This window comes from Pseudopipra pipra, chromosome 5 (assembly GCF_036250125.1).
Source record: "Pseudopipra pipra isolate bDixPip1 chromosome 5, bDixPip1.hap1, whole genome shotgun sequence".
Lineage (NCBI taxonomy): Eukaryota > Metazoa > Chordata > Aves > Passeriformes > Pipridae > Pseudopipra > Pseudopipra pipra.
Window position 1 is genome coordinate 39,963,970 of NC_087553.1, and position 22,984 is coordinate 39,986,953.

At 37.8% G+C, this 22,984-nt stretch overlaps 1 protein-coding gene across 1 annotated transcript in view; it reads right to left on the bottom strand.

Annotated features, from left to right (window-relative positions):
• The window catches only part of MYRFL (myelin regulatory factor like), a 41,315-nt gene that overhangs the window by 15,664 nt on the left and 2,667 nt on the right, over positions 1–22,984 (bottom strand). The window contains exons 2-13 of the mRNA XM_064655680.1: positions 17,130–17,220; positions 13,735–13,802; positions 13,382–13,640; positions 12,168–12,259; positions 10,185–10,332; positions 7,222–7,417; positions 6,063–6,139; positions 4,747–4,857; positions 4,103–4,193; positions 1,134–1,334; positions 644–752; positions 57–166 (exon numbers count right to left, since the gene is read on the bottom strand). Coding sequence (XP_064511750.1) covers positions 57–166; positions 644–752; positions 1,134–1,334; positions 4,103–4,193; positions 4,747–4,857; positions 6,063–6,139; positions 7,222–7,417; positions 10,185–10,332; positions 12,168–12,259; positions 13,382–13,640; positions 13,735–13,802; positions 17,130–17,220 — 1,553 coding nt within the window. The remainder of the gene's footprint in view (positions 1–56; positions 167–643; positions 753–1,133; positions 1,335–4,102; positions 4,194–4,746; positions 4,858–6,062; positions 6,140–7,221; positions 7,418–10,184; positions 10,333–12,167; positions 12,260–13,381; positions 13,641–13,734; positions 13,803–17,129; positions 17,221–22,984) is intronic.

Genomic DNA, 22,984 nt, shown 5'->3' on the forward strand with positions numbered 1-22,984 from the left:
CTTTTATTGTGTGTTTATATAGTATTGTAATCAAGTTTTTTTCTTCAAGACCATACCTTGTCAACCATGAGGAAGTTTTCTATTTTTTCTCCATCATCACAAGCAACATCTCCAACTTCTCTAACAGCTTCAGGTAAAAGCTCCTTCACTTCCTGGGCTATTATTCCTGTTCACGAGATAACAGAAACTTAAGTCAGGAAGCACAGTGGCCTTCCATTGAGTATGATTATATGCTTTCTGTTGACCATCCTAAAAGTTAAAGGCAGAGCCAAAGATGATCTAGAATTTCTCTCTGGTAGAAAAATCCAGGATTTCACTTTTTTTTTCTCCATTCCAGAGAAAAAAAACCAGAAACCTTTAGAATTTTTATTTCTCTGCAATAAGAACAAAATTGTTTTTAATCACATACTTCATTCTCATTAAACCTATGGGAAAATAACCTCCTATCTTTAAAAAGTTGAAACAGAAGTTGTAAAATTATCAGAAATACTTGATTTTGGCATTTTTATATCACAAGAGATACACAGCAAAGCATGCAATTGCAGTGTCATAGGAAATGAGGATGAAATAGCAGGGTGTTAAAAGGCACTATGGCACAGTGGATGGACGTTAATGAAAAATGGGAACACAGCGGACGGAATACCTGTTTCATGGGTATCTTTTATTCCCATAACAGATGCAAATTCGGGCTTGTAGTCATATTCCACCAGCCTCATTTGTGTTATTCTTCTCAACTGCTCATTTGTATCGACCTAGTTGGACAAATACCAAGATTTACATGTTGAAACACTAAGAATGGCATCTAGGACATCACTGAGATAGCCATTAGCCACAATCATCTGGCTGATCTTCACATTGAAAAATATGGACAATCTTCCCATTCCCCATTATCAAAGTGCTGTTTGTATTTGTATTGCCAGTTACCCTTCAGTTTGACAACTCCCAGCTTCCATGCGCAGCCTCTTCCCAAGACCATAGGCAGCGGTTCTACAGAGCACAGTGGTACGTCTGATTTCTTTAGGCCAGCATTTCAGCACACCCAGGATAAAGAATCTGCTTCACGTGTCAGAACAATGACCCACACATGTGCTGTGGTGCAAACATAAATGCCCTAAATACTCCACAGCCCTCACCTCCCGGATATTCTGTTTTGCTCGGCTGTCAGATGGATGCATGACTCTGCCCATAACTTTTGCATTTCCACAGACAACCAGCGCTTCGTCTGGTGCATCTGTGTTAATTCCTACTCGACCATGACAGACTATCGTCTCTGGAACGTGTCCTCGCTGCCACAGTACATCACTGTCATTCTCAAACTGCCCTGGATTAGATGCCTGGAAGAAAAATTTGTGTTTACAGATATAGTATAGCATGGATGTACTATTGCTTACTCCATTAGAAATTCAGGGAAAACGAAATGCCAAATCTTTAATATTCAAATTGTATTCAAGAGCTTTTCTAACACACCAACATTAAAAAACAGAGTGAAGTTACTTTTAAGTGTTTCTGCTCACACAGCATTGGCCTCATTGCTTTTTCCTTTGCATTCTACTTTATTATCACCTTAAGTGAAATTGTCAATATCCAAAGCTTTCCAAATTTTATCTTTGACCTTATGCCACATAACCATTCTTTATTTACCAGTAAATTTAGCTGAGACTGGAAATCAGAAAATAGCAAATGAGGTAGATATTAAATACATGTGGTTTATAAAATCCCCTGTAATGTTCTAAATTTACTCATATTAGAAATTTAATGTTAAGGAAATGGGGTCTTTCAAAGAACACCAATAAAACAACAGAATGTGTATAACTAGAAAGGGCATTTGATTTCCATAATTAGTTTTGGGTTGGTTTTGATTTTTTTTTTAACTTTGAATTCAGGCTTTAAAATCTGAGTCTGAACAAAAGTATGATCATGATAAAAAGTCTGCAGTCATTTAAAGAAGGCAGCTTTCACAAGGCTTTGCCATCTACAAGGCATAATGCTGTGAACTCACCACTGTTTGTCACAATCAGAGCATGATCTGATATGCCTGACAACCACTACTCAGCTGATAGTTTTGTTGTGTTTTAGTGTATAAAGGGCCAGAACATGAGTTGCTTTCTTTTACAGTGCATTTGTACAGCTTTGCCACTTTAAGGCAGAGCTGACTCACTTTACCCTCCACTGAAGCCCTGTTAGACATCTGGAAAATTACTTTTCTTTCTTTCTAGCTTTCCTGTTGATATTTTCACCACCTCAGATCACAGCCACTTGATCTTCCTGCTTTTCTGCCTTCTTTTTCCTTTGCCATGTTTGCAAAATCTCATTCCATGGATTCCTATTAAAAAACTGTCTCACACACCTTGAAGGAGCCCTCTTCCTTGAAATTTCAAAAGAACCTAATATTAAAAATGACAGGAAAATGTAAATTTCTAAATCTTACTTAAAAATATTTATCTTGTAAGGCAAAAAGAATGAGTCAAATGTGAAAATGGAACAGCTTTATCAAATTAGTAAAGAGGTGATATCTGTGGCACTGTAGATCCAGAAAGAAAAATTTGGATGAAAGCGGTATTGTGGAAATTAATGGACAAAAAAAGGAAAAAAACTATATATGTAGGAATGATGCAAACACAGTGTTTCAGTTTCCTGAAATAAAAAGAACCCAAAGCAATGGCCAGGATGATAAAACTTCTCAGCAGGGCAGAGAACTGCTGAACTCCAGACACTGCTTTCAAAGTCCTTTCATGACTCTGCCCAGAAAGGAGAATAAAAGCTCAGCCTTATCGCCCTCCAAAAACCTAACCATAACTGCAAGAAGAGGGTTCATGGCACAAGAGGATGCTGAGACAAAAAAGGAGCCAGGACTGAAACCATCTGAAAGCCCTCTTCTTCCTTTGGAAATCCCTGTGCAACACCCCACATGCTGGAGATTTTGCTAAACCAGGCCATAATCATAAGCCTAGGGAGATGATGGGCCAAGTAATGGTCTGCAAAAACTGATGCAAGGACTAATAGCTTTTGACAGCCCTCACCTTTCTTTAGGAGCCCCTTCCTAGCCCCACTTAATACACTAGAGCTCTTGGTCTTACTTGACTCTAGAACAAAATGCTTAACCTATTCCACTCTATAACCCAAGGACTAGAAAAAGCCAACACAAAAAGAAGCAGCTTCTCAGTTGATCCACAAGAAAAAGTTCACTGAAATGCGATCTTCCAGAGGCCCTCTCCATCCTTTGCAGCCCACCACATGGCACCTACACATTTCCCAGCTTTCTAAGTCCTAAGTGTAATATTCACCCTAGAAATAACCAAACCCCTAGACCATGCCCAGTTCAAATGTTAACACCAGTTACTGATCCCATGAAAAAGGGGCTGGGACTGAAAGCTTTCAGCAGCCCCCACCTTTCCTTGGCAGTCCCCTTGCAATCCCACTCATGCTGGGGATCTGTGCTTTCTCTCTCTCCTAACCCTGATCTTCCATTGCTCCCGTTACACCCCAGCTTTGCATTTTTTCTCTTTTCCAAGTCTAACTGTAGACTAAAGCTGAGTACTAAAAGGAAAAATTTATGTGGATCAGGGAACTGAAAAGTAATGGTTATGAGGAAAAGAGACTAATTCTTCCTGTTTCTAATCTGAAACCTATATTACTACCACCAAATTAAGAGGTGGGACTCTCTGGAAACACACTGGAAAGGGACAGCTATGCGTCTTAATCTGCCTAGAGCTACTTGGCCTTCTTTCCTTATATTTTTCTTCCTTATCCTCCTTTGAAAATGAAGCCTCTAGCCAATGAAAGCATTTACCAGATTCCTGGCAAGTGCAGGAAATTGTTTCACCTCAAATAAAAAAAAAATCTGGAAAAATCAATATATTTTGTATTGGAACACAAAACAAGCTTTCTTTTTAAATTCTTCTATAGCTCTACTTTTAACATTTTTAAACTCTGATAATTAAAAAATAAAATACTCATACAACATACAATTGTAATTTTTTTCCCCTTGATCTTTTTGAGTCAGTGGTAATTTTATACCCAATAATCATGCCCCCTCATAATCTCCTGTGAATAGGAAAACAGTTAATACTTTTATATGAAAGCAATATAAATTTATACCTACCCTCACAATGATCTTTTCAGAGACATTTGCAGATAGTAGGTAAAGTTGGTCCTGAGAGACAGCATACAGTCCAACTACCAGCATGAAATATCTAATTTGAAATTGATTTATTGAAAACAATAATTAAAGTAATGCCTTCTCACAGAAAAAAAATTCTTTTAAATACAGTTGTTATTATAGATACATAAAAAGAGAGCCAGAATGTTTTTTAAAGTGTGCATGTTATAATAGAAAATAAAAAGGTTTTTTTTCACTCTCAAGAAATAATGCTCTTACAATCCCCACAATCACTGAAAATTAACAAAGTTACAGTAATTTTGACAAATTTAAGTAATGAAGATTCAAGGAGGAAAACCTTTCTTTCCTCAGAAGAAAATGATCATTTTTTGGCCTCCTGACTTTGTCACCCATTATTCTGCCTATGATTTCCTGAAACGATCTCTAACCATGAGGATGAGGTTTGGGGGTCTTTTCTCAATAATTCTGTAACTCTAGAGAATGAGGCCTTTAAGCAGGTACCAAGTACCACAGAATTTGAAATAAAATTTTATAATACTGAGATTTTTCATAACCATTAGCTACATTCTAAAGCAGACCTTCTCTTTTCCACTTCCAACACACAGATCAACTAGCTACAGCAATACCTCTGATCAGGATTAGGTTTCCCCTTTTTTCTCATATTATTTGCTGTTGTTTCACTGAAGTGCAGCCTTCCCAGTGTTACTTTAGTCACCTGGTCCCCTGGCAGATCAACTCTAAAATAGAAAAGGAAACAAGATCATGGAGGTAAGCATTTGGACATCTACCTGCTCAAGCCAGATTTCCTCAAACTTATTAAAACAGGTCTAAGAAAAACTGACAAATGAAAAAAAGAGAGGAACCCCAGTAAAAATGCAGTTTGGTTTCTAAAAACATTAAAAAGAGTGACTACATCTAGGAGATAAACAAGATAAAGCACCAGCAGTGGCAAACTGTTCTTATTACTAAGAGTTTTGTGTTTCTTGGTCTGTTTGTCTTGAATGAAATAAATGTATGTGTTCCATATGATGGCTATTTGCTGTTTGCCAAGGTTAATGGCTGCTTGCTTATTACTGGACCTGACTTTCCACATTAAAATTAATAGATTTTACTCCTTGTCCTTTTTCTCATCTGCACCTAATTTGTGTATCTGGAAGTATAAAATACATAGTGGTACTGCTCCTGTAAGTGATAAATAATACAAATAAAGAGTCTGCATGGATAAAACTACAGTCCACCAAACAGTCACATATGAAACAATTTACATACATATTTGTCAGTAAGCAAAAGGAAGAAAAATGTCATGATAGTGATAATTGAGTGAAAATCAAGCTCTTCTCCCAAGCTCAAAGTTGAGCTTCGCTAATATTATAGCGCAGCCTTTATCCCAGCACTGTCCTAACTTGACACTGTCTTATCTCTTTGTGTTATAAGGCTGATTTAATTATTTATAGAGAACAGAACAGCTCCAACAGAAGACGCGTATGCCAGAAGAATAAACATTGATTTTGCCAGTGAGTTAAGATGCTGAAGAATGGTAGAATTCCAGGAAGATGCTGCATGAATGTTTCTAGCAGAGCCATTCCCCCTTAAAAGCAGTGCAAATATATCTCATGCCCCTGTAGGACAGGAACATTACTGACATTTTTTAAGATTCAAAACGCATCTGCCATATAGCTCTAAGCAGCATACAAGAGTGTGCTAGCTGAATATAAACATTTTTGATAGACATACTTAGCACATTTGTAAAGCTGCTGAAAATTTTTCTTACTGAAGGGCAACCAGGTATATGTTGTACCCTATCTCTGTACCCAGAATTGAATTTGGATAAAAATCAGAAAACTGGCTTAGAGCTACTATAAGTTTTCAAGAAACAACTACTTCACATTTCAAACTGACCACATACTGAAATAAAATGGAATAATTTCCTCAAAATTCTTACTTAACAGGATGGAAAGTTTTTTTGCTTCGATCTGACTGAGACTGTTCAATAGTAATTGTTTGATTTGGAGCTTCCACCTATAAAGGAAAAATAATTTTCAAAAATTACAAGAATATTAAATTTTCAAACACATAAAAATGGAAATAGAAATTAATAGGCAAATTTTGTCGGAAATGGTGAAATCTCTCTCGTTTCTAATGGAACTACATAGAAATTAATACAGGAACTGACTCAGGATTGATTGATAATTGACAGCTAGTCTGAAGATCCAAGTCTTTCTGTGTATGTAATTTGAAAGGGAAAAAAAAAAAAGGAAAGTCATGCATTAATTTGCAAAGGAAAAACTGCTTTCTGAATCTAGGCTGTTATTGGCTCATTCTATATCAAAGCATCATCATGGCTGGGCTTCACGAACGAAGATTTGGGAAGGCTCTATCCACATTTGCTACAGGCACGCTGGTGGCTTATGAGGCCAATACGTGACAGACATATCCAATTGCAAAAGGCACAGCAGAAAGACTCCTTAGATGGTGTATTCTGCAATACACGGTTCTTTCTGCATTGCCTTTTTTCCTGGAGGGTGATCCTGCGTGTGTTCTCAAAGGAGACAGCTGTGTTATAGATGGTGTGTCTCCAGGCCTCCCGATTTGAGGCCAGAGTGGACCAGTTATGGTGATCAATATGCCAAAGCATAAATGCAGATATTCAGCACGAGAACTAAACCTACATAAGGTAGTTCCATGTTCCATACGTTATTTTAACATCTATTTCTGTACCTTTCTGGAATGGTGCCAAACAGCACTTTGCTTCAGATGGGAACAGATGACAGAAATATTCGCTAATTTCCTCTGCATTAGAATGAATTAAGCAAAACTGGTAGTAAATGCCATGTAAAACAACTACATGAATTTTTTTACTGAATATTGGTAGTAAGTAAAAAAAAAAACTGGTAAAATCTTTCAGACAGATTACAATTTCTTACTACTTTTGTATATGCAGGTTTGTGGACCCACACTGGAAATTCTGTTCCACATAGGAGACACTAGTAGCATGAATGGGTTCTCCTTTGTCAGACCTTGGTCAAAAATTACTCAGAAAACAGTCTTTTACATCATTATATGGATAAATAAAAGTAATAATCTCAAGGATAAATACTTGCCTTAATTCCATAAGCTTTCAAGTAAAACTTTTCTATAGGTTTTCCCCCCAGCTGAGTTTTGACATATTTTGGATGTCCAGTGATTCTAATATGGACTGTGATTTGGAAATGATTCTTCTTCTGGCACACAAAGGCATCATCTGCTGTTGAAAAATTAAATCCTTTATCTGTGACAATGTGATATCCTACAGCAGGTCTACAAAAACAAGAAGAAAGAATAGCAACTTTAAGTACTGACACATTTGAGTCACATCTCGAGTTTCTATTTTTTTATGTGGTCTGAAAATCCATCTGATTTTTAGAGGCAAAATGGGAGCTGAAACACATCCCTACAATCACCAGTTCTACTAGAATTTTCTTCATAGCCTCTCATAGGTGTAAAAATGAAAATGCATATAATGCGTCCTTTAATTCTAATATGACAAATGAAATGTTTGCAAACCAGAGGTGGAGAGGCTTACACAATCCTCACTTACAAATCTGATATAAAGGAAGTCTATGCATCTAAAATAACAACCAAATCTTTTAGCATATTTAATCATTCATTATAACACTGCTATAAGCAACAGTCTGCAGTCAGTGCTAATGAGCCAGCAAGACTCCTCATTTTGTTCACAGATTCCCACACCAAGCTCTTCTGCAGAAGCTACTGGGATTCAAATAAGGCTTTACTCAAGCCAAAGGAAAAGTATCGGTACTGACCCTCTGGCCAGATGACTAAAAAACTCTCCTTTATATGTTCTCCTTCCTACTCAAGCAAGCCTATTTTATTTATTCAAAGGGTTAATCTGTCACTCAAAGAGCAAGAGTCCTCTGTCCTTATGACTCACAGTAAACAAGGAAAGGTATCAAAAGATCCTTCTAGAAGAGACAGTGAACTCACCATCCCACAATGTTTCCGGTCCTTTGATTTAAGTGATGGATAATCCTGAAATAACAGGACTACGTGGCAAGGTTACTTTATAAAGGCTCTGGGTTTTCTTGCTAATGAAAGTTTGATAATGATGATCTTGTCTTATGCTACTGAGAACCTCTCATTAACTCAATTAGTGAAGACGGCTTTTCATAACTCTTCCTTTCATTTGCATATTATTTGTTGGAAAAAGCAAAAGGTACAGACTTCATAAGAAACATACATACTTTATTATCTTTTTATAAAGTATGAACAAAATTCCCCTTTCAAACAATCCCTGACTATCTGGGACAAGGGAAAAAGGGAACTATTTCAAAACTACTAAGTCATATGTTACTTCATATTTAAAATTATAATGAAGTGTCCACCATCTACTCAAACCATTGTTATTAAGGAAGTAAAACTTCTCCAGTTCCTTCCTACAGTGGGTAATTTTTTTATTGATGTAGGAAATGTATGTATTTCATAGTAGGGAAAGGAGTAATTTTTCAGATTTAGGTGTGCAGCAAGTTCATTGACTCATATTCTTAAAGCAATTTCAGACTATTTGCTTGCATGCAGACAAACAGCTTGAGAAGCAAAAATTAAACATTTCCATGTCTCCAAGTTGAAGTGTTTGGAACAATGACTCCCAAAGAGCAATTCTGTGTTATAATTTTCTGAGTATGTCATTTACAGTAATTAAGAGCAAACACATAATTTGTTCTTAGTGCACAAAGAATGGTGAGTCTTACAGTAAATAACTTTTAGGTAGCAAGGGATATCCCTGTCACACAAGCATCCCCTGTTGGAAACATGCTTCAAACTCCTTTTTCTATTCAGAATTTAAGTCTTCAGACAACATCTTTGGAGCAGAGCCTCGCCGATATGGGGCAAGGGGCCAAGACAGAGCCATCAGACAAAATGCAGGGCATAACTAACGGCAGAGTAACCTTTTCTAATGAATCCACCTTAGCTAATAGCATTTTTGTTGTGAAAATTAAATAACCAAAAGCTTAAAATACTGTATGAATAAAATGGAAAATAATGATTAACCTGAGAAATGCCCCTAAAGTAGGCACAGCAGTTTGAAGGCATAGGATCAATCCATCTACACTGAATAATGATAAGCACATGAGTCTTTTGAGGCTAACAGAATACAGGACCACTACTCAAAAAATCTGTGCAATGTGTTGTAATTACAGTGCATCTTGGAACAATGGCACTGCTGTTGACCTCCCACAGTAAAATGTGTTATGCTCCCATCACAGTGTGCAAACAGGGAACATCAGTGTCCACTAATGACACTGATACAACCTCAACTCCCATGAGAGTTTTCGGCAGGCTGGGCTAGAGGAACATTAAAATTTACTATGCAGTATAATTCCTGTGGAGACAGTGACAAATTTTGTGTACCAATCCTGAAGAACTAACCAGATGCTGTAGAAAAGGCTTAATTTGTTAAAAGGGTTCATTCACTAAATATTAGAATGAAGAAAATCAGGGATGTAAAGTGAACTTGGAATGACCTTTCCCAGATCATGTGGCCAAAAAAAGAAAAATATTTACAGTTTGATTTACACAGGAAAACGCTAAACCTTTAACTAAAACAGCTGCATGTCATACACAGGTGTCTATAGTTTTTCAGACTTAGGTTATATGAGCTCAGAAGTAATACAGCTATCTTCTAATTCCATTTTTCTTTAATGTTTTAGGCCTCTAGAAGGAAAGGTGCCAAATGCTTGGTAATTACTTGCCCCAACGAGCTTGACAAAATAAACAAAAAGTTAACTGGTATTTTAACTCACTTTTCTTTAGTCCCTAAATCCCAGAAGGGAAATCAGAAAACCTGCCATGAATTTCAACCAAGTTTAAAGATCTGCTTATCTGATACATCCACAAGGTCATACGTCATCATGCCTGTTATATTTGCTTCTCTGATCTTATTTCCAGTAAGAACAAAGGATGCCAAATGTATTGTTTATTCCTACAAAACTATGATAACAGGGGAAAAAAAAAGAAAAAAAAACCACAAGGAACCACGTTTTCAGATGCAAACATCAGTGCTTACAGTTTTTCATAATTAGAGTTAAGCAAGCTGTTCCACTGAGAAGTTTGATATGGTTGCCATGTTAGAGCTTGACAGCATTTTTCCAAAGCTGCATTCTGTCCATCACTGTCATATTCTTGCAGTTCAGCAGCACAGTCCTTAAGAGTTGCTGTAGAGAGATAGTGACAATTCAGTTATTACTTTTGGAACTAGCCAAAAGTCCTACATAAACATTTTTATAAATATATTTACATATATACACATACATATAAATCATAAATGCATTGCATAGATATTTAAATCTGATTGTCCTTTGCAGTCATTCCAAAAGATTGCTCTAGAAAATAAATTTTTCAGCTTTCCTGATTTGCAAAATATTACTAGGAAATATTGCAATATTTGCAATATTTGCAAAATATTATTAGGAAGTAGCACTTCCTATTTTTTATTCTCTCCAAAAGGATGGATAGGTTCCTTTGGGGAGGAGGAAAAAGGAAAGCTAAGCATTTTACTGTACATCTGCAACACTGCAAGAAGCAATTAAGCAAAATAATTACATTTGTTTCTCATTCTCTCTACTACAGATTTAAACTGAAGAGCATACAGCAGGAGGCACAGTTTTCCAATAGCAAGCACATTCACCACTACCTCTGGTTGATCTGGTTACTGCTTTCATACTATGAATTATAAATTTCTGAGATAGACAGGGTTAACCACAATTCTCTGATATTTACATTTTATGAAGACAGAGGAGAATGTGATAAGAGAGACAGATAAATAGAGTGCAGTAAGGATAGGAGAAAATATGTCATTGAGCATATAAACTAAGATTTACCCACAGCCAGCAACAGCATAGTAAGATAGAGCCTATAGAATCATTTCAGGCCCAAGCTTCTTTTGCAAGTCCCTGCTTTAGACACACAGCCAAGTAAAGATATATATAGATATATATAGAGAGAGAGAGATACATAAAATGCCACAGTAAAGAAATTTACACCTTATTTCTACATGATCCCCAAGCCATTTTTACCAATGTCTGTGTTCTTTTTCCAATGCACATGTGAGATTTTATTAACAGTGACACCTAAAGAAAGTCTATTTCAAAGCTATGTCTTTAAGCATTAAAAACAGCAATAGCAATTTTAGATACAGAAGTGTCTGTTTGTCTTCTCTTTCCAGCAGTGGTTGACTGAGAGGACTAGTCACAATCAAGAAACACTGATCAAATAATAGATGCCAAAGTAACCTGCTAAATCCAGTTGCTACTCATTAAAAGTGTTCTAAAAGATCGATTTAATGCTGAAAAATAACTTACTCTGAAGGAATAACAAGCAACTCTCAGATTTTTCACTAACGGACATGGGTGAAAATTCCTCAGATAAACTGTTCATTAGAAACTGTTCATTTGTAGAGAGCTTCACACTTCACAGAAGCTGATTCATTTCTGTACATGCCTGATAAGCCTTTGTGTATCAATTGCTATAAGCTTAGCATTCTTATCTTGATAAAACAATGAACCAAATTAATTTGGGGAAGAGGTGGGAAAGAACATACAGCTTTCACCTAGTTTGTGCATGGATACACTTCATGGAAAAAATATGGAATGGAGGTGATAAAGGGAAACTGATATCTCTTTAGTCATTTACCACATTAATTCCTTGTAAAGTTGACCCAAAATGGTTTCTTTGCCCAGTCAACTTAGTGCCAAGCAAAGTCAGCAGAGTATGGTATCATCTGTGTATTTCAGGTTCACTCACGCATAGAAAAGGGCAGAATACTCTGTCCAGAGAATCCTCAGGAAACATGAACCTCTAATGCTTCTCCACCAAATATAAATAGGTCCTGGTTTTCCAAATCACTGAAAAGGTAAATTCCTCCAAACCTAGTAGAGGAGTACAGACCAGTAATACCACTACCTTTTCAGAGTCAGCAGGAGCTATGCTCCTAAAGTATTCAATTGTCTATGGCATAAAACGTTAAATTTCATCTTCACGAGTTTCTTACCTTGTCTGGAGTCCTGAGACCGCAGTGGAGAATCAGTGACATCACCCAGTAATTGGGAAAGCTTCCTTTTTTTGCCTGATTCTGCAGAAATACTTTTTTAAAAACACGTTGCATTACTTCTTTTTAAGTTTAAATACAGATATTACAGAATCATAACAAGAGAACACCCATGTATTTATGATCCTGTTTTAACTACATTGTCATCCAAATTCTGATTTGCTAAGGGGAGGAAATTATTACTGGCTTTTTAAAACTGAATTATCCCATTTTTCCTTCCAAAACACAATTTATTTATTTATTATTTCATATGAATAAAGAAATTGATCTCTTTTAAAAAATGTACACAGTGCATAAGTGGCAGGGGTTACTGTTTCCTGGCATCTGCATTAAAATCACAGCTTTTATCTTGAATAATTGTACTGCACTGAGCACGAATGTATTTTTGTTCTTGTACAGAAAACACCAGTAGCAGGTAACAGTCTTCCCCTTTCCCAGGGAGTGAGATTTCAAAAAATGCATCCTTGTGCAAAAGGAAAAAACCTTATTCCAAAGTTTTGATACTAAAGAATGTAAACTAGAATATCCTAACAGATCATTCCTTCTGGATGGGGGATAAAAACAAGCCAAATTCCAAGTCTCAGTCAGGGCCAGTAGGAACTCAAACTAAGGTTTCTCCATGTCAATGCATTCTTACTGGGTATCATGGTTGTATGCTTGCACTAGTAAGTGTATTTTACCAGTTAATGTTAAAATACTGGTGTATTTTAAATAATTAGGCATCCAAAACATACAGGTGAGTTCATATGGCAGATGTTATATGAATACCATTTCACTTGCTTCCATAGGTATGACTTTTTCTTTTCTCTTACGTCACTTGCTAGAATACTTACAAGATACTTATGGACAAATCCCTAAAATGGGTACTGCAAAACACATGAGTATTTCTATCATCCAGTTATAAAGCACACGTCGAACCCTCCTTAGCCTTCTAATGTTTTAAAAATTGAAATCCACTCCTACTTCTAATTTGAACTGCAATCAAGATGTTTTAAAGAACCCTCAACCACAAGAACCTCAAAAATGTCTAAACACTGCCATCCTGTGGAAAACCCTACACCCACAGGGATTTACAACCAGTCTTAAACCATGTCTTCTACCAGCCCTACTTTTTTTCGTATCTGTCTCATCCTTTGCATAAAAGCTTTATCATTTACCCAGAAATCTGAGATGCATTAGGCGGAAAGTATGAATAATTAAAACCCAAACAGTTGGAGGATGTAGAATGATTCCAAGGAGTCACAGGATTTTCCATCTTCAGACTGCAGCCTTGGGAGATGGTGCAAGGATGCCCAGTGGCACTGGGGTCAGAGTAAGCCTCCATGAACCTGCAGGGAAGCTTGCTGGGTGCCACAGCAGATGGGCATGGGAGCGGAGGCTGCAGCCCACTGGGCCATGTCGTATCATACCATGGGGCTGCAGGAAATAAATGGACAAGAAAATAAGAACATGGGAGAGGAGCTGGAGACCTTGCTACAAGCTTGGGGAAAACTGAATTCACGTCACCTACTCTGTAGCTGTGGTGGAGAACATGGTTCCGATCCAGAGTCCGGTGGGGAGTCTGGCAACTGGCTTTGCCTAGGGATGAAAAAGAGATTTTAATTTCTACTGGAGCAAGATGTGGAGGATGACAACAGCCAATGCTGAAAGCAGATGGGTGACCATCAGGCTTCTGACAAGAGTCTTCAGAAAGCATTGCCCATCATCTTATGCTTCAACATCACTTATGCTTCATCAGACCATCTCCTATGGCTCTCCCACCTCCCTGCCATGGCAGGAGGTCCCATCCTTACTTGTTCTTCCCCAAACCCCACCTTCACAGCCTGCTGCCTTCAATCCTCCTTCCTCCCCATAAGCAGTTCTTCAGCTACCTCCGGGCTACCAGTAACTCTGAATTTCCCTCACAAGGGATTTAAGGCCCATTCTCCTAGACTAAAGGTGAGAGATCTGTCTCCAACAGTCCACTCACCTGCCTGAGATTTGAAAGGTTCTTGATTATTTACTCTCTGGTATATATGCTTGATTATATTGTATCATATGTCCTTGTGATACTTTATTTTGCTTTTACAATGTTTCTCTTATTAGACATTGGTAAAGGATTTCTTTCTTAAAGTGAGACCTGGAACTACACCATAGTTTAAACTAGACCAAGTCCACTAGCCTAGCAACAAGCAGAGGTTCCCACAGTGTGTAGCAAAACCACTTCATTCCTTCTGCAATGAAAACAGGAGCATCCTAAGCCCAACAGCAAACCACTACAGCAAACCAGTGGTTCTCTCTTCAGTCAGTTGAGGGCACAGGTCTGTCACACATATTTATTTCAAGTTTTTCAGTCAACAGTGGTGCCTTCATAGCAGCTTAAGGTAGAGAAAATCCTATGCCATCTTGCTGACATTTAAAAAACTACAGAGGATTCCTATGTTACATTAGAAATAGATGGAGGTTCGAGAAATGGACTGGGTTCTCAACCCTTTCAGGTATTTCTATGAAATGTCAGCTCAAACACTGCTTTGAAGTGCCTGAAAGGCAAGTGCTCAAGATGCATGTTAGGCTAAACATGCTAGAGCAAAGGAAGGGTGACAGAAATTTATTGAGACACACCTCCTTGGCTAAGGCCCAGTGTTCTGGTAAAAGCTGAAAAAAATAAAATTCCTTAAAGAGAACACTCATATTCATAAAACACATGATACCACATACATAGCAAATATTTTCAAGCATCAGTGAAAAATTTGCATCACCTGATTTTTGTCCTACTGTTTCTACCTCAGGTTTTGTATTCCTGCGTTTGGATGACATCAGAGAGGCAGTTGCATTTTTGGTTACAGCCTATTACTTTTGACACATGCTTGCATATTTCATAATGGTATTTCTAGTGGTTTTCTAACACATCACATCCACAACCCTGCATTTCGGGTTAGCTTCAACTACATGATTCCTCTTTAAAAATTAATTTTAAAATTCCTTGTTAGAATATTCTTTTACTTCCTTCAAAATAGATTTTCTGGTGCTTTTAAATACCATGACTACAATCTAAACCTTGTTTTCAACTTTGAATAGAGTTAGTAAACATGTAATTTGTTTTTCCTATGGGATACTTGATCCAGAGATACTGAATTCCAATTGTGCCTTTTAAAATTTAAAAAAAGTACACTCATAAAAGTCTAAAACTTCACTTCCACACACTTCCTGTTCTGGTTTCAAATGCTGTCTTAGGTGCTTGATTTCTCCTTTAAGTTAATGTTTCAGTCAAATACAGACACTTTCTAGGAGAAAGAAAGTATTTATGAAGTACAGCAGTAGTCGAGATATGTCTCCAAGTTAGAACCTTACTGAAACTGATACTGTGCTTTTTTGAGGAAAAACAAATAATCTGTAGTTTAAATGATTCTGTATTACAGCCACAGTGTATCAATTAAATACCTACTCAGGAAAGGACACAGCAACCCTTTTGCTCCTTTCGCTGATGAAGAGGAAGTTATTACTGCAGGAAAAGATGAGGAAATCACATGGTACTTCACATGTGATGCAATAGAACAATAAATGTAACGCTGATGGTCTGTCTGATGCAAGATGACCTTTAATGGAAATTCCCCAAGACTGTGGTGGTAACAGCACCCTTTTCATTGCACTCTCCATTCAGCATTGTACATGCCAATATTGAGATGTGCATTTTATATGTATATATGAAGGTTTTTAATATTTTTCTCCTTTGACATGTTTTGGCAAGTTCCCTTATGAGATTCTATTCTGTTTATGCACAAATAGTCTGTAATAGAGACAAATACTTAATAATTTGACTTGTAGAGATCTAACAATTCAGTAAATGTTCTTAATCCCAGAAATAACAAAGTATGACTGTACTATTAGTGTAAACTTCTGTTCAGCCTTCAAACCTATAACAGCTTTACAAATGGTTTTCTTGCATGTAAATACTTTGTAGCTCTGTAACTATAATATCTCACTTACCTAAGCTACATAATAGCATATATATACACATTCACAGTTCTGCTATATTTTGTGTATAAAAGCCAAATAATAACATTTTAAAATTGTCAGACAGGAGTTCAATAATCCAGTTAACCTAAAACATGTTTAGTGACTCTAAAAATAAAGGTTATGGATATTTACACATAAACTCCTCTTCATTCTTTATTTTTATAGCTTGGGCAGAGAGAATAAATTCATTATTCATGATTTAGGGCAGGCATAAGCCTATTTAGCCCACTGTAAGTAAACATGTGTACTGCTGAGTGTGTCTAGAATGAAAAATCTCATTTAATTATTTTTAAAACATCTCCTCTTGCTCTGCTTCTTGGCAAATGTAAGTGTCAGTCCATTAATACATTGAACAACAGTCATCTGACCGTTGTCTAGATGAAAGATTTGGGTTTTAAGTCTTTGATAGATCATAATCTTTCCACTCTTGACCATAAACCTCTGCACTATGCCTCTTTGAATCTCTTAGTCTCAAAAGAGATTAATGGACAGTTTCTGTCCTGAATTAAGTATCAGGATGAAAACAGTAGCTCTGCTTCCCGCAAACTGGGAGATTTCCATTATTCTCTCAATGTATTATACACTAGTCTCACTTTTATCACTTCTTCTGTTCATAAACAGTAAACTGGCATTTACAGGGATGTTCAAGTAACAGCTTTGTATTTAATGCCACAATTAGCTTAACAGTTTTGAATCAACTCAGACTTTTATCATTCGTTCTGTTGAGCAAGACAACCGTATTTCTATTACTGTCTGTAATTCATTTTTTCCAAATCTTCTTACACAGCTTCAAGAAACAGTATCAAGAGAGCCACAATCCTCTTGAAACTCAGATTTAATCATGGCACTAATGAAAACAATTCCAGAGATGTGGCTAAGGAGGGGAAGTATCATTGCTATAATACTTACAAGGTACCAAACTCTATGTCACTACTAATGAATTCTTCCAACATGCTTGTATCCACCATGGGATTCTCCAAGGCTCCATGGACATCTTGCCCTAAAATTAAAGAAGACAGAAATTCAGAGGGAATCGTGTTTCATACTAATTAATGCTGCCCATACTCCTACACAAAGGAAAATCAAATCCATCCTGCCTTATATCTAACAGGTGGGTTTCACTCCTGGTTTAGTCACTCTAGGAAAAAGGATGATGAGAAATGCAGGGGCAGATGCAGATGACAGGGCAGCACCAGGCAAACAGCAGTGCATGTATGGCATTAAGGCTTCAGTGAACTACTACAGCAGGAGGATGAAGGACTCCAATCTGCAACTGGGAAAAGAGGTTTAGAAGATAATTTCCAACTCCTTTACACTGGGGTCAAAACAGTTTGTTGCATTGAAGCTCAGACATTGTCTCACACAGATCCACTTTCTGGATTAGTATTGCAAGTGAATTTCTGAAATACTCAATTTAAATATCCACCATCTGAGTTTAAAGAAAGCACAAACAAAGCTTTAGAAATGTTTGATTGGTGGCTTCCTTTTCTCCTACTCAAAAAAAACCCAGCCCACTACCATGTTAAATGTATTAACAAATAGAAAGGTTCAGTACTTTGCCCTTTGTTGCTTGGTAACTGAAGGCTATAAACAGATTTTATGATTATAAAGTTTCCGCACTTCATGACAACTTTCACAGAAAGTCAACCAGAGATCTCTAAAGAACCCAACCAAGCAGTCCTCCTCTGCAGGCTCCACACCTCTCCAGCAAGCCTTCCGCAAATACAGGTGTGCCCAGTCACAGAGGAAACAAGATAAGGACCTTGACATTCCTGCTTGTGCTACATGTGACTCTGTTCCACTTCTGTGCAAGATAAAATGGATCAGCCCACACACCCAGAGCTGTGTGGCTCAGCCCCCAGTGTCTGACACCAACCCTGTCCCTTCAGCTCTGTGGCAACATGGGAGAACACAAAAGGTTAATTGCTGCCATTGAGCAGAGGAGCAGTGACTGCCTTTGGTATGTTTGCTGTCTTCTCACTGTACTAGCTTGTACAGTAAAAAGTCATACTATAATGTATCTTCAGTTCTTTTCTGATGTCTCTGACTGATACAGTTCCTTCAGTGTTTAGAAAAGGACATAACAAGAAGCAGCACCTAAATATCCACCACTTTGCACAGGAATTTCCTCATGTGTCTGTCAATACATAAATTTACATTGCTAATAAACATTTCCTGAATTGCTTTGTGATCACTGATTAATCTAGGTACTGTTTAGTTATTGCTGCTGCAGGCTTAATTTTTACTGCCTTTCACGGAGGGATAGCAACTTGCAGGTGTGCTACTGATAGATCTCAATATATTGACATTGTATATAAACCTGTCTGCCACACACTAGAGAAGAACAGATTCTATAGGTGCAGCACACCAACTCGCCTCAGAAAAATTGTTAATATGGCAAGTTGTGAAGCAGCAGCACAGCACTTTGCAAAACCAGCTTGAGTATAAAAGAGCCTGGCTTTCCTTAGCAGCCTTCCTCAAACTTGTTGGAGACTCATCTTTTCATTCTTCGTGTCTGAATGCAGGACACTCCCACCCTGAACCACAAACACCTCTCCTTTTACTTATATAGTCCTTGGGGAAATGATTCCATCACCTTCTCTTTATTTTACCCACCTGTTTTCCTGTTCAAATTGCCTAGCCTTCGTGCCTTTATTACTAACATGAGGCCAGAGGTCATATACAAAGTGTCCTTCCTGTACCACAAAACCAAGAATCTTTTATTTTGACCAAGGTCAGAGACAGGCTCTTTTGAATCAAGGAATACAGCTATGAATCAAACAAGGATAAGGCCTTTCAAATGGGCATCCCACAGTCCAGAGATTAGCTCTGTTGCAAAGTGATGACAACAGCAATATATATTAGTCCTTCTTAATCTCTCCACTTTGCATGAACGGTTAAATAAGGAGGAGAAGAAGGAAAGAACAAGTAATTCAGTGCTGGGAGAAGAAGGAAGCACACCAGGAAGATGATAGTAATGAATGTTCGTGATCCAGGTGCATGGAAGAGCTAGTACATTTTGCTGCCCCTGTACAACTTCATTCTTTCTTTCCAAATGTACTTTCCAGGTCATTGGCATCGTGCTTGCACTGGGATCTGTTTCAGCAGAGGAGGAGTTGTTGGATCATATGCAAATTTATTTCAAATGTTGGTAACCATTTCATAGGCATTTGATCACAGTTAGTACTTAGCAGATACGGGCAGTATGCAAGCCAGTCACTCATCTGGATGTTAGGTGCCTGCAAGAGCAGAGACCTGTGTGTAGGTGGCGAGGCAAGCCCTGTTGAGAGGCCTTTTTTAACACACAGCTTCCTGCACAGAACTGTGTGCCTAAGAGCTGCTGGAGGATATGTGGAGTCAGCAGCTTGTGCTCTGAGTCTCTGCTCCCAGTGCACACTTCACACCACAGTGTGCCCAGACATCTCTGGGAAGAGTCTGCACTGAGTGACACATTCAACTTTAGTGTTACTGTGCAGAGGACTGCCAGCTATCCAACAAGCAGACAAATGTGAAAGGCCAAGGCAGTGCCATGGCTAGAGTTTCATACAGAGATGTTTGCAAAACAAAGACTGCAGTCATGGGCTGCATACGATTATATATTTTTCCCATTTCTTCATAAGCTTGATATTCTGTTGCTCTGTCCCCAAGTCTAAAACTTGTCAGCTCTTCCACGGACTTCTGTTTCTCTGTCCATTCTGGCCTAGCCTGTCCCTAATGCCCAGCTGCAGGCCCCAAAGGAGCAATATGAACGCCAGCCTCCTAATCTGGCAGTTGCTCTTTGGCAGCCATTCCTTCCTTTACTCCAGCCATGAGCCTCTGATCACCTGGCTCCTGAGCTTCACTCTATGGTCCTGTAACCAACAGTCACAATCCCCAAAAAACCTGCCACGATTAATTCTCCCAACACTTCTGTGTAGTGCCTTATGTATATCTGCATTTAAATTCATTGCCTCCTTTTCAGTGGTATCTAAATGCAAAGTGAAGGATGGAAGACAGAGAAATAGTATTGACTAAAAACCAATGCTACAATGCTAAACTGATCATTTCCCAACATTAAAAGAGGATGCCAGAAGTTTCCAGCCATCTGTAGTTAGATTTGTGTAGTAGCATCAGCTACTCTACACAGGGAAGAATCATTAAATAAAGCTCAAGGTGTAAAAATGGCACACAGAACACGGTCAGTGTTAAGTAATACCCGCTTGCTGAACAGACCAGGAGCTCTAAATTATGCTCCTGTATGGGTAACATGGAATATAAGTATACAAAGAGGTAGTGATTCCACCAAGAGATTTCTTTAGATTGTGGAGAGTCTGAGACCAAGCACATGCATTTCAGACACCTCAGTGTACTTCACAAGAAGAAAAAAAGAAAAGATTGAGTTTAACACTGTAACTAGGTTGACCTTCCATCAGGTTTCTCAACCCATTGATAACATCAGCAAGGACTACTCTACCACACACAGGCAGAAGAACTAATCAGGAGCTCTGACCTTCCCTTGACAAATAGGAATTTATTGATTCTAAAATGCAAAATGTTTTAAATACTCATTTCAACAGAAATAATAGAAAAAACCTGCATCAAAGATGAAATCTCTAGTGTGGAAGTGAAACAAAACAGAAAAAAAGAACTTCCCAAAATAGCCACATGGCAAGAGAAAAGCCATTTACTTGAATGAGAACAGGCCAAGGTCAAATCCCAGAGTCATATCTAATCTAAGAGGTCTATGACCCACTGAAAGAAGTGATCATCAGGAAAACAATTATCTCACTTTCCTTGAAAAAAAATCTTGCTTCAGACTGTCCCCTCTTAATATTGCAGATGCAAATTTACATTACTAAACAAACATGCCCTGTAAGGAATTAAAGCAACAGGGTAAATGGGATCCTTTTTGCTCATGAATTTCAAATCTTACATAGCAGATCTATAAATGAGCTTAGCTGCCAGCTAAGTTTGTAAGCCAAAACTGAACCACCGATCACCATTCCCCACTTGATACTGCAGGATTCAGCTTTTTCATAGCCTGGAAAGACAATATTCTAACACTGTTATGACTACTCGCAGAGGTCACCAAATTAGCACTAGCAGTCTGACTCTTGCATCCTGAGGTGGTGTTATAAAGCCAGCCCACAAACTGTAGTGCTAAACTGGAGAGAGGCCATAAGTTAGAGCTGGCTTTGTATTTAGTAATGTAACCCCTGCTTGAAAAGAGAGCCAACACCACTTTAATTCAGTTTTCTCCCTTTTCAGACTTACCTATGGTTTAACAGCAAGAGAAGTCTATCCCATACTGAATGAATGATTACCTCTTGTAGCCTTGACACATATCTGCGTTCAGAAAACGAACTTCAGCCATCTAACGGCATCCCTGCACACCGTATGGCATTAGCAGGCCTTTGCCACGTTCTAGTGTGACACAGCAGAACCACACGACATCACCAAAGGAACATGACATCCCAAGATGTTTCATTTTTCCTGCAATTAATTGGAATCAACAGGGCTTCTTCCTTTCACACTGGCACAGACTACCAAGCTATCTTCTAAAAAGAGTTAAACTACTAATTAGAGAATTAAAAGTAGTAATTCTAGTTAAAGAGCTCATACAGGTAAAATTTCTGCAATACTACCATCACAGTATCAGTGTCATAAAAGCCAACAGAACCTAGACTACTCCCTAGAAAATCATGTTTTCCAAGCAGGTTCCTAAAAAAAAAATTCTGAGATTTTTTTATATAATTCATGCCCAACACTACTTTGAGCATTTATCAGCTATGCAATGCAGTGGTTGAACAAACAGCTTGGTAAAAAGTATGTTGCTGAAAGCAAACCCAAGAAAGTTTCTTAGTTTTTAACCTCCACAACTTAAACTGAACTTCAGGAACATGGTATGAATTTCCTAACATCTATAAACAACACATTTGCTAGCTAGCAGCCCTAGATCGTGATTCACTGATTCAAATTTTTCTCTTAAATACATTTTCTTGTTCAATGTTGGAGAATCTTCAATTTCTTAGTTTGAAAATAAAACTTAAAAGTTACAATTGCCATCTCTCACCAAGGCCAACAGAGGGGCAGGGGAAAAAAAAGAAACAAAATCACAACAGAAAGGTAAAGCTTGCCAAGTTACTTTGAGATCAGGATCACATGAATACCCGTACAGGTAATAGAAGAACAAATACAGAAAAAGTTTAGTATAAAAAGGTTAATAAAAAATAAATAAAGGCAAAGTGCAAATGGGAGAAAGGGAAAGAAAATTCTTGATAAAAAATATAAAGTAAAAAGCCTTTGAACAGCCATTTTGTATCACGTTATTGCAGAGCCTAAGAAATGCAGTTTTTTCGTGGAATCCATTAGAAAGCAAATTATGCAGTAACAAAAAGTCAGGAAATTAATGCGACCTGCTTGAATAGAAAACGTCTTTGGGAAAAAGTCAGAATGACAGATGATCCCAGGAAAAAGACAAAAATATCCAAGTTTACTTTCTCAGAAGGATCCTGATACTGCCACAATTACCATTTTACCAATTTCAATCAGGCCACTTCAGAAAAATATCAGCGGAAAGAAAACCCTCTTTAACCTGACAAGACTGAGCAGGGAGCAAGATCTCCAACCTCATGAAAATCACAAAGATTTCAGAAGTGATAACTTGCAAGGAGACCTCATTCACTTCCCAGTTTTTCTTAAGGCAATTACCATGGCAGTACTGCAGGCTCTGCTGAGTCCACCTGTCTTTTGGTTTCCTGGCCGGAGTACAAAGAAAAAGGCAC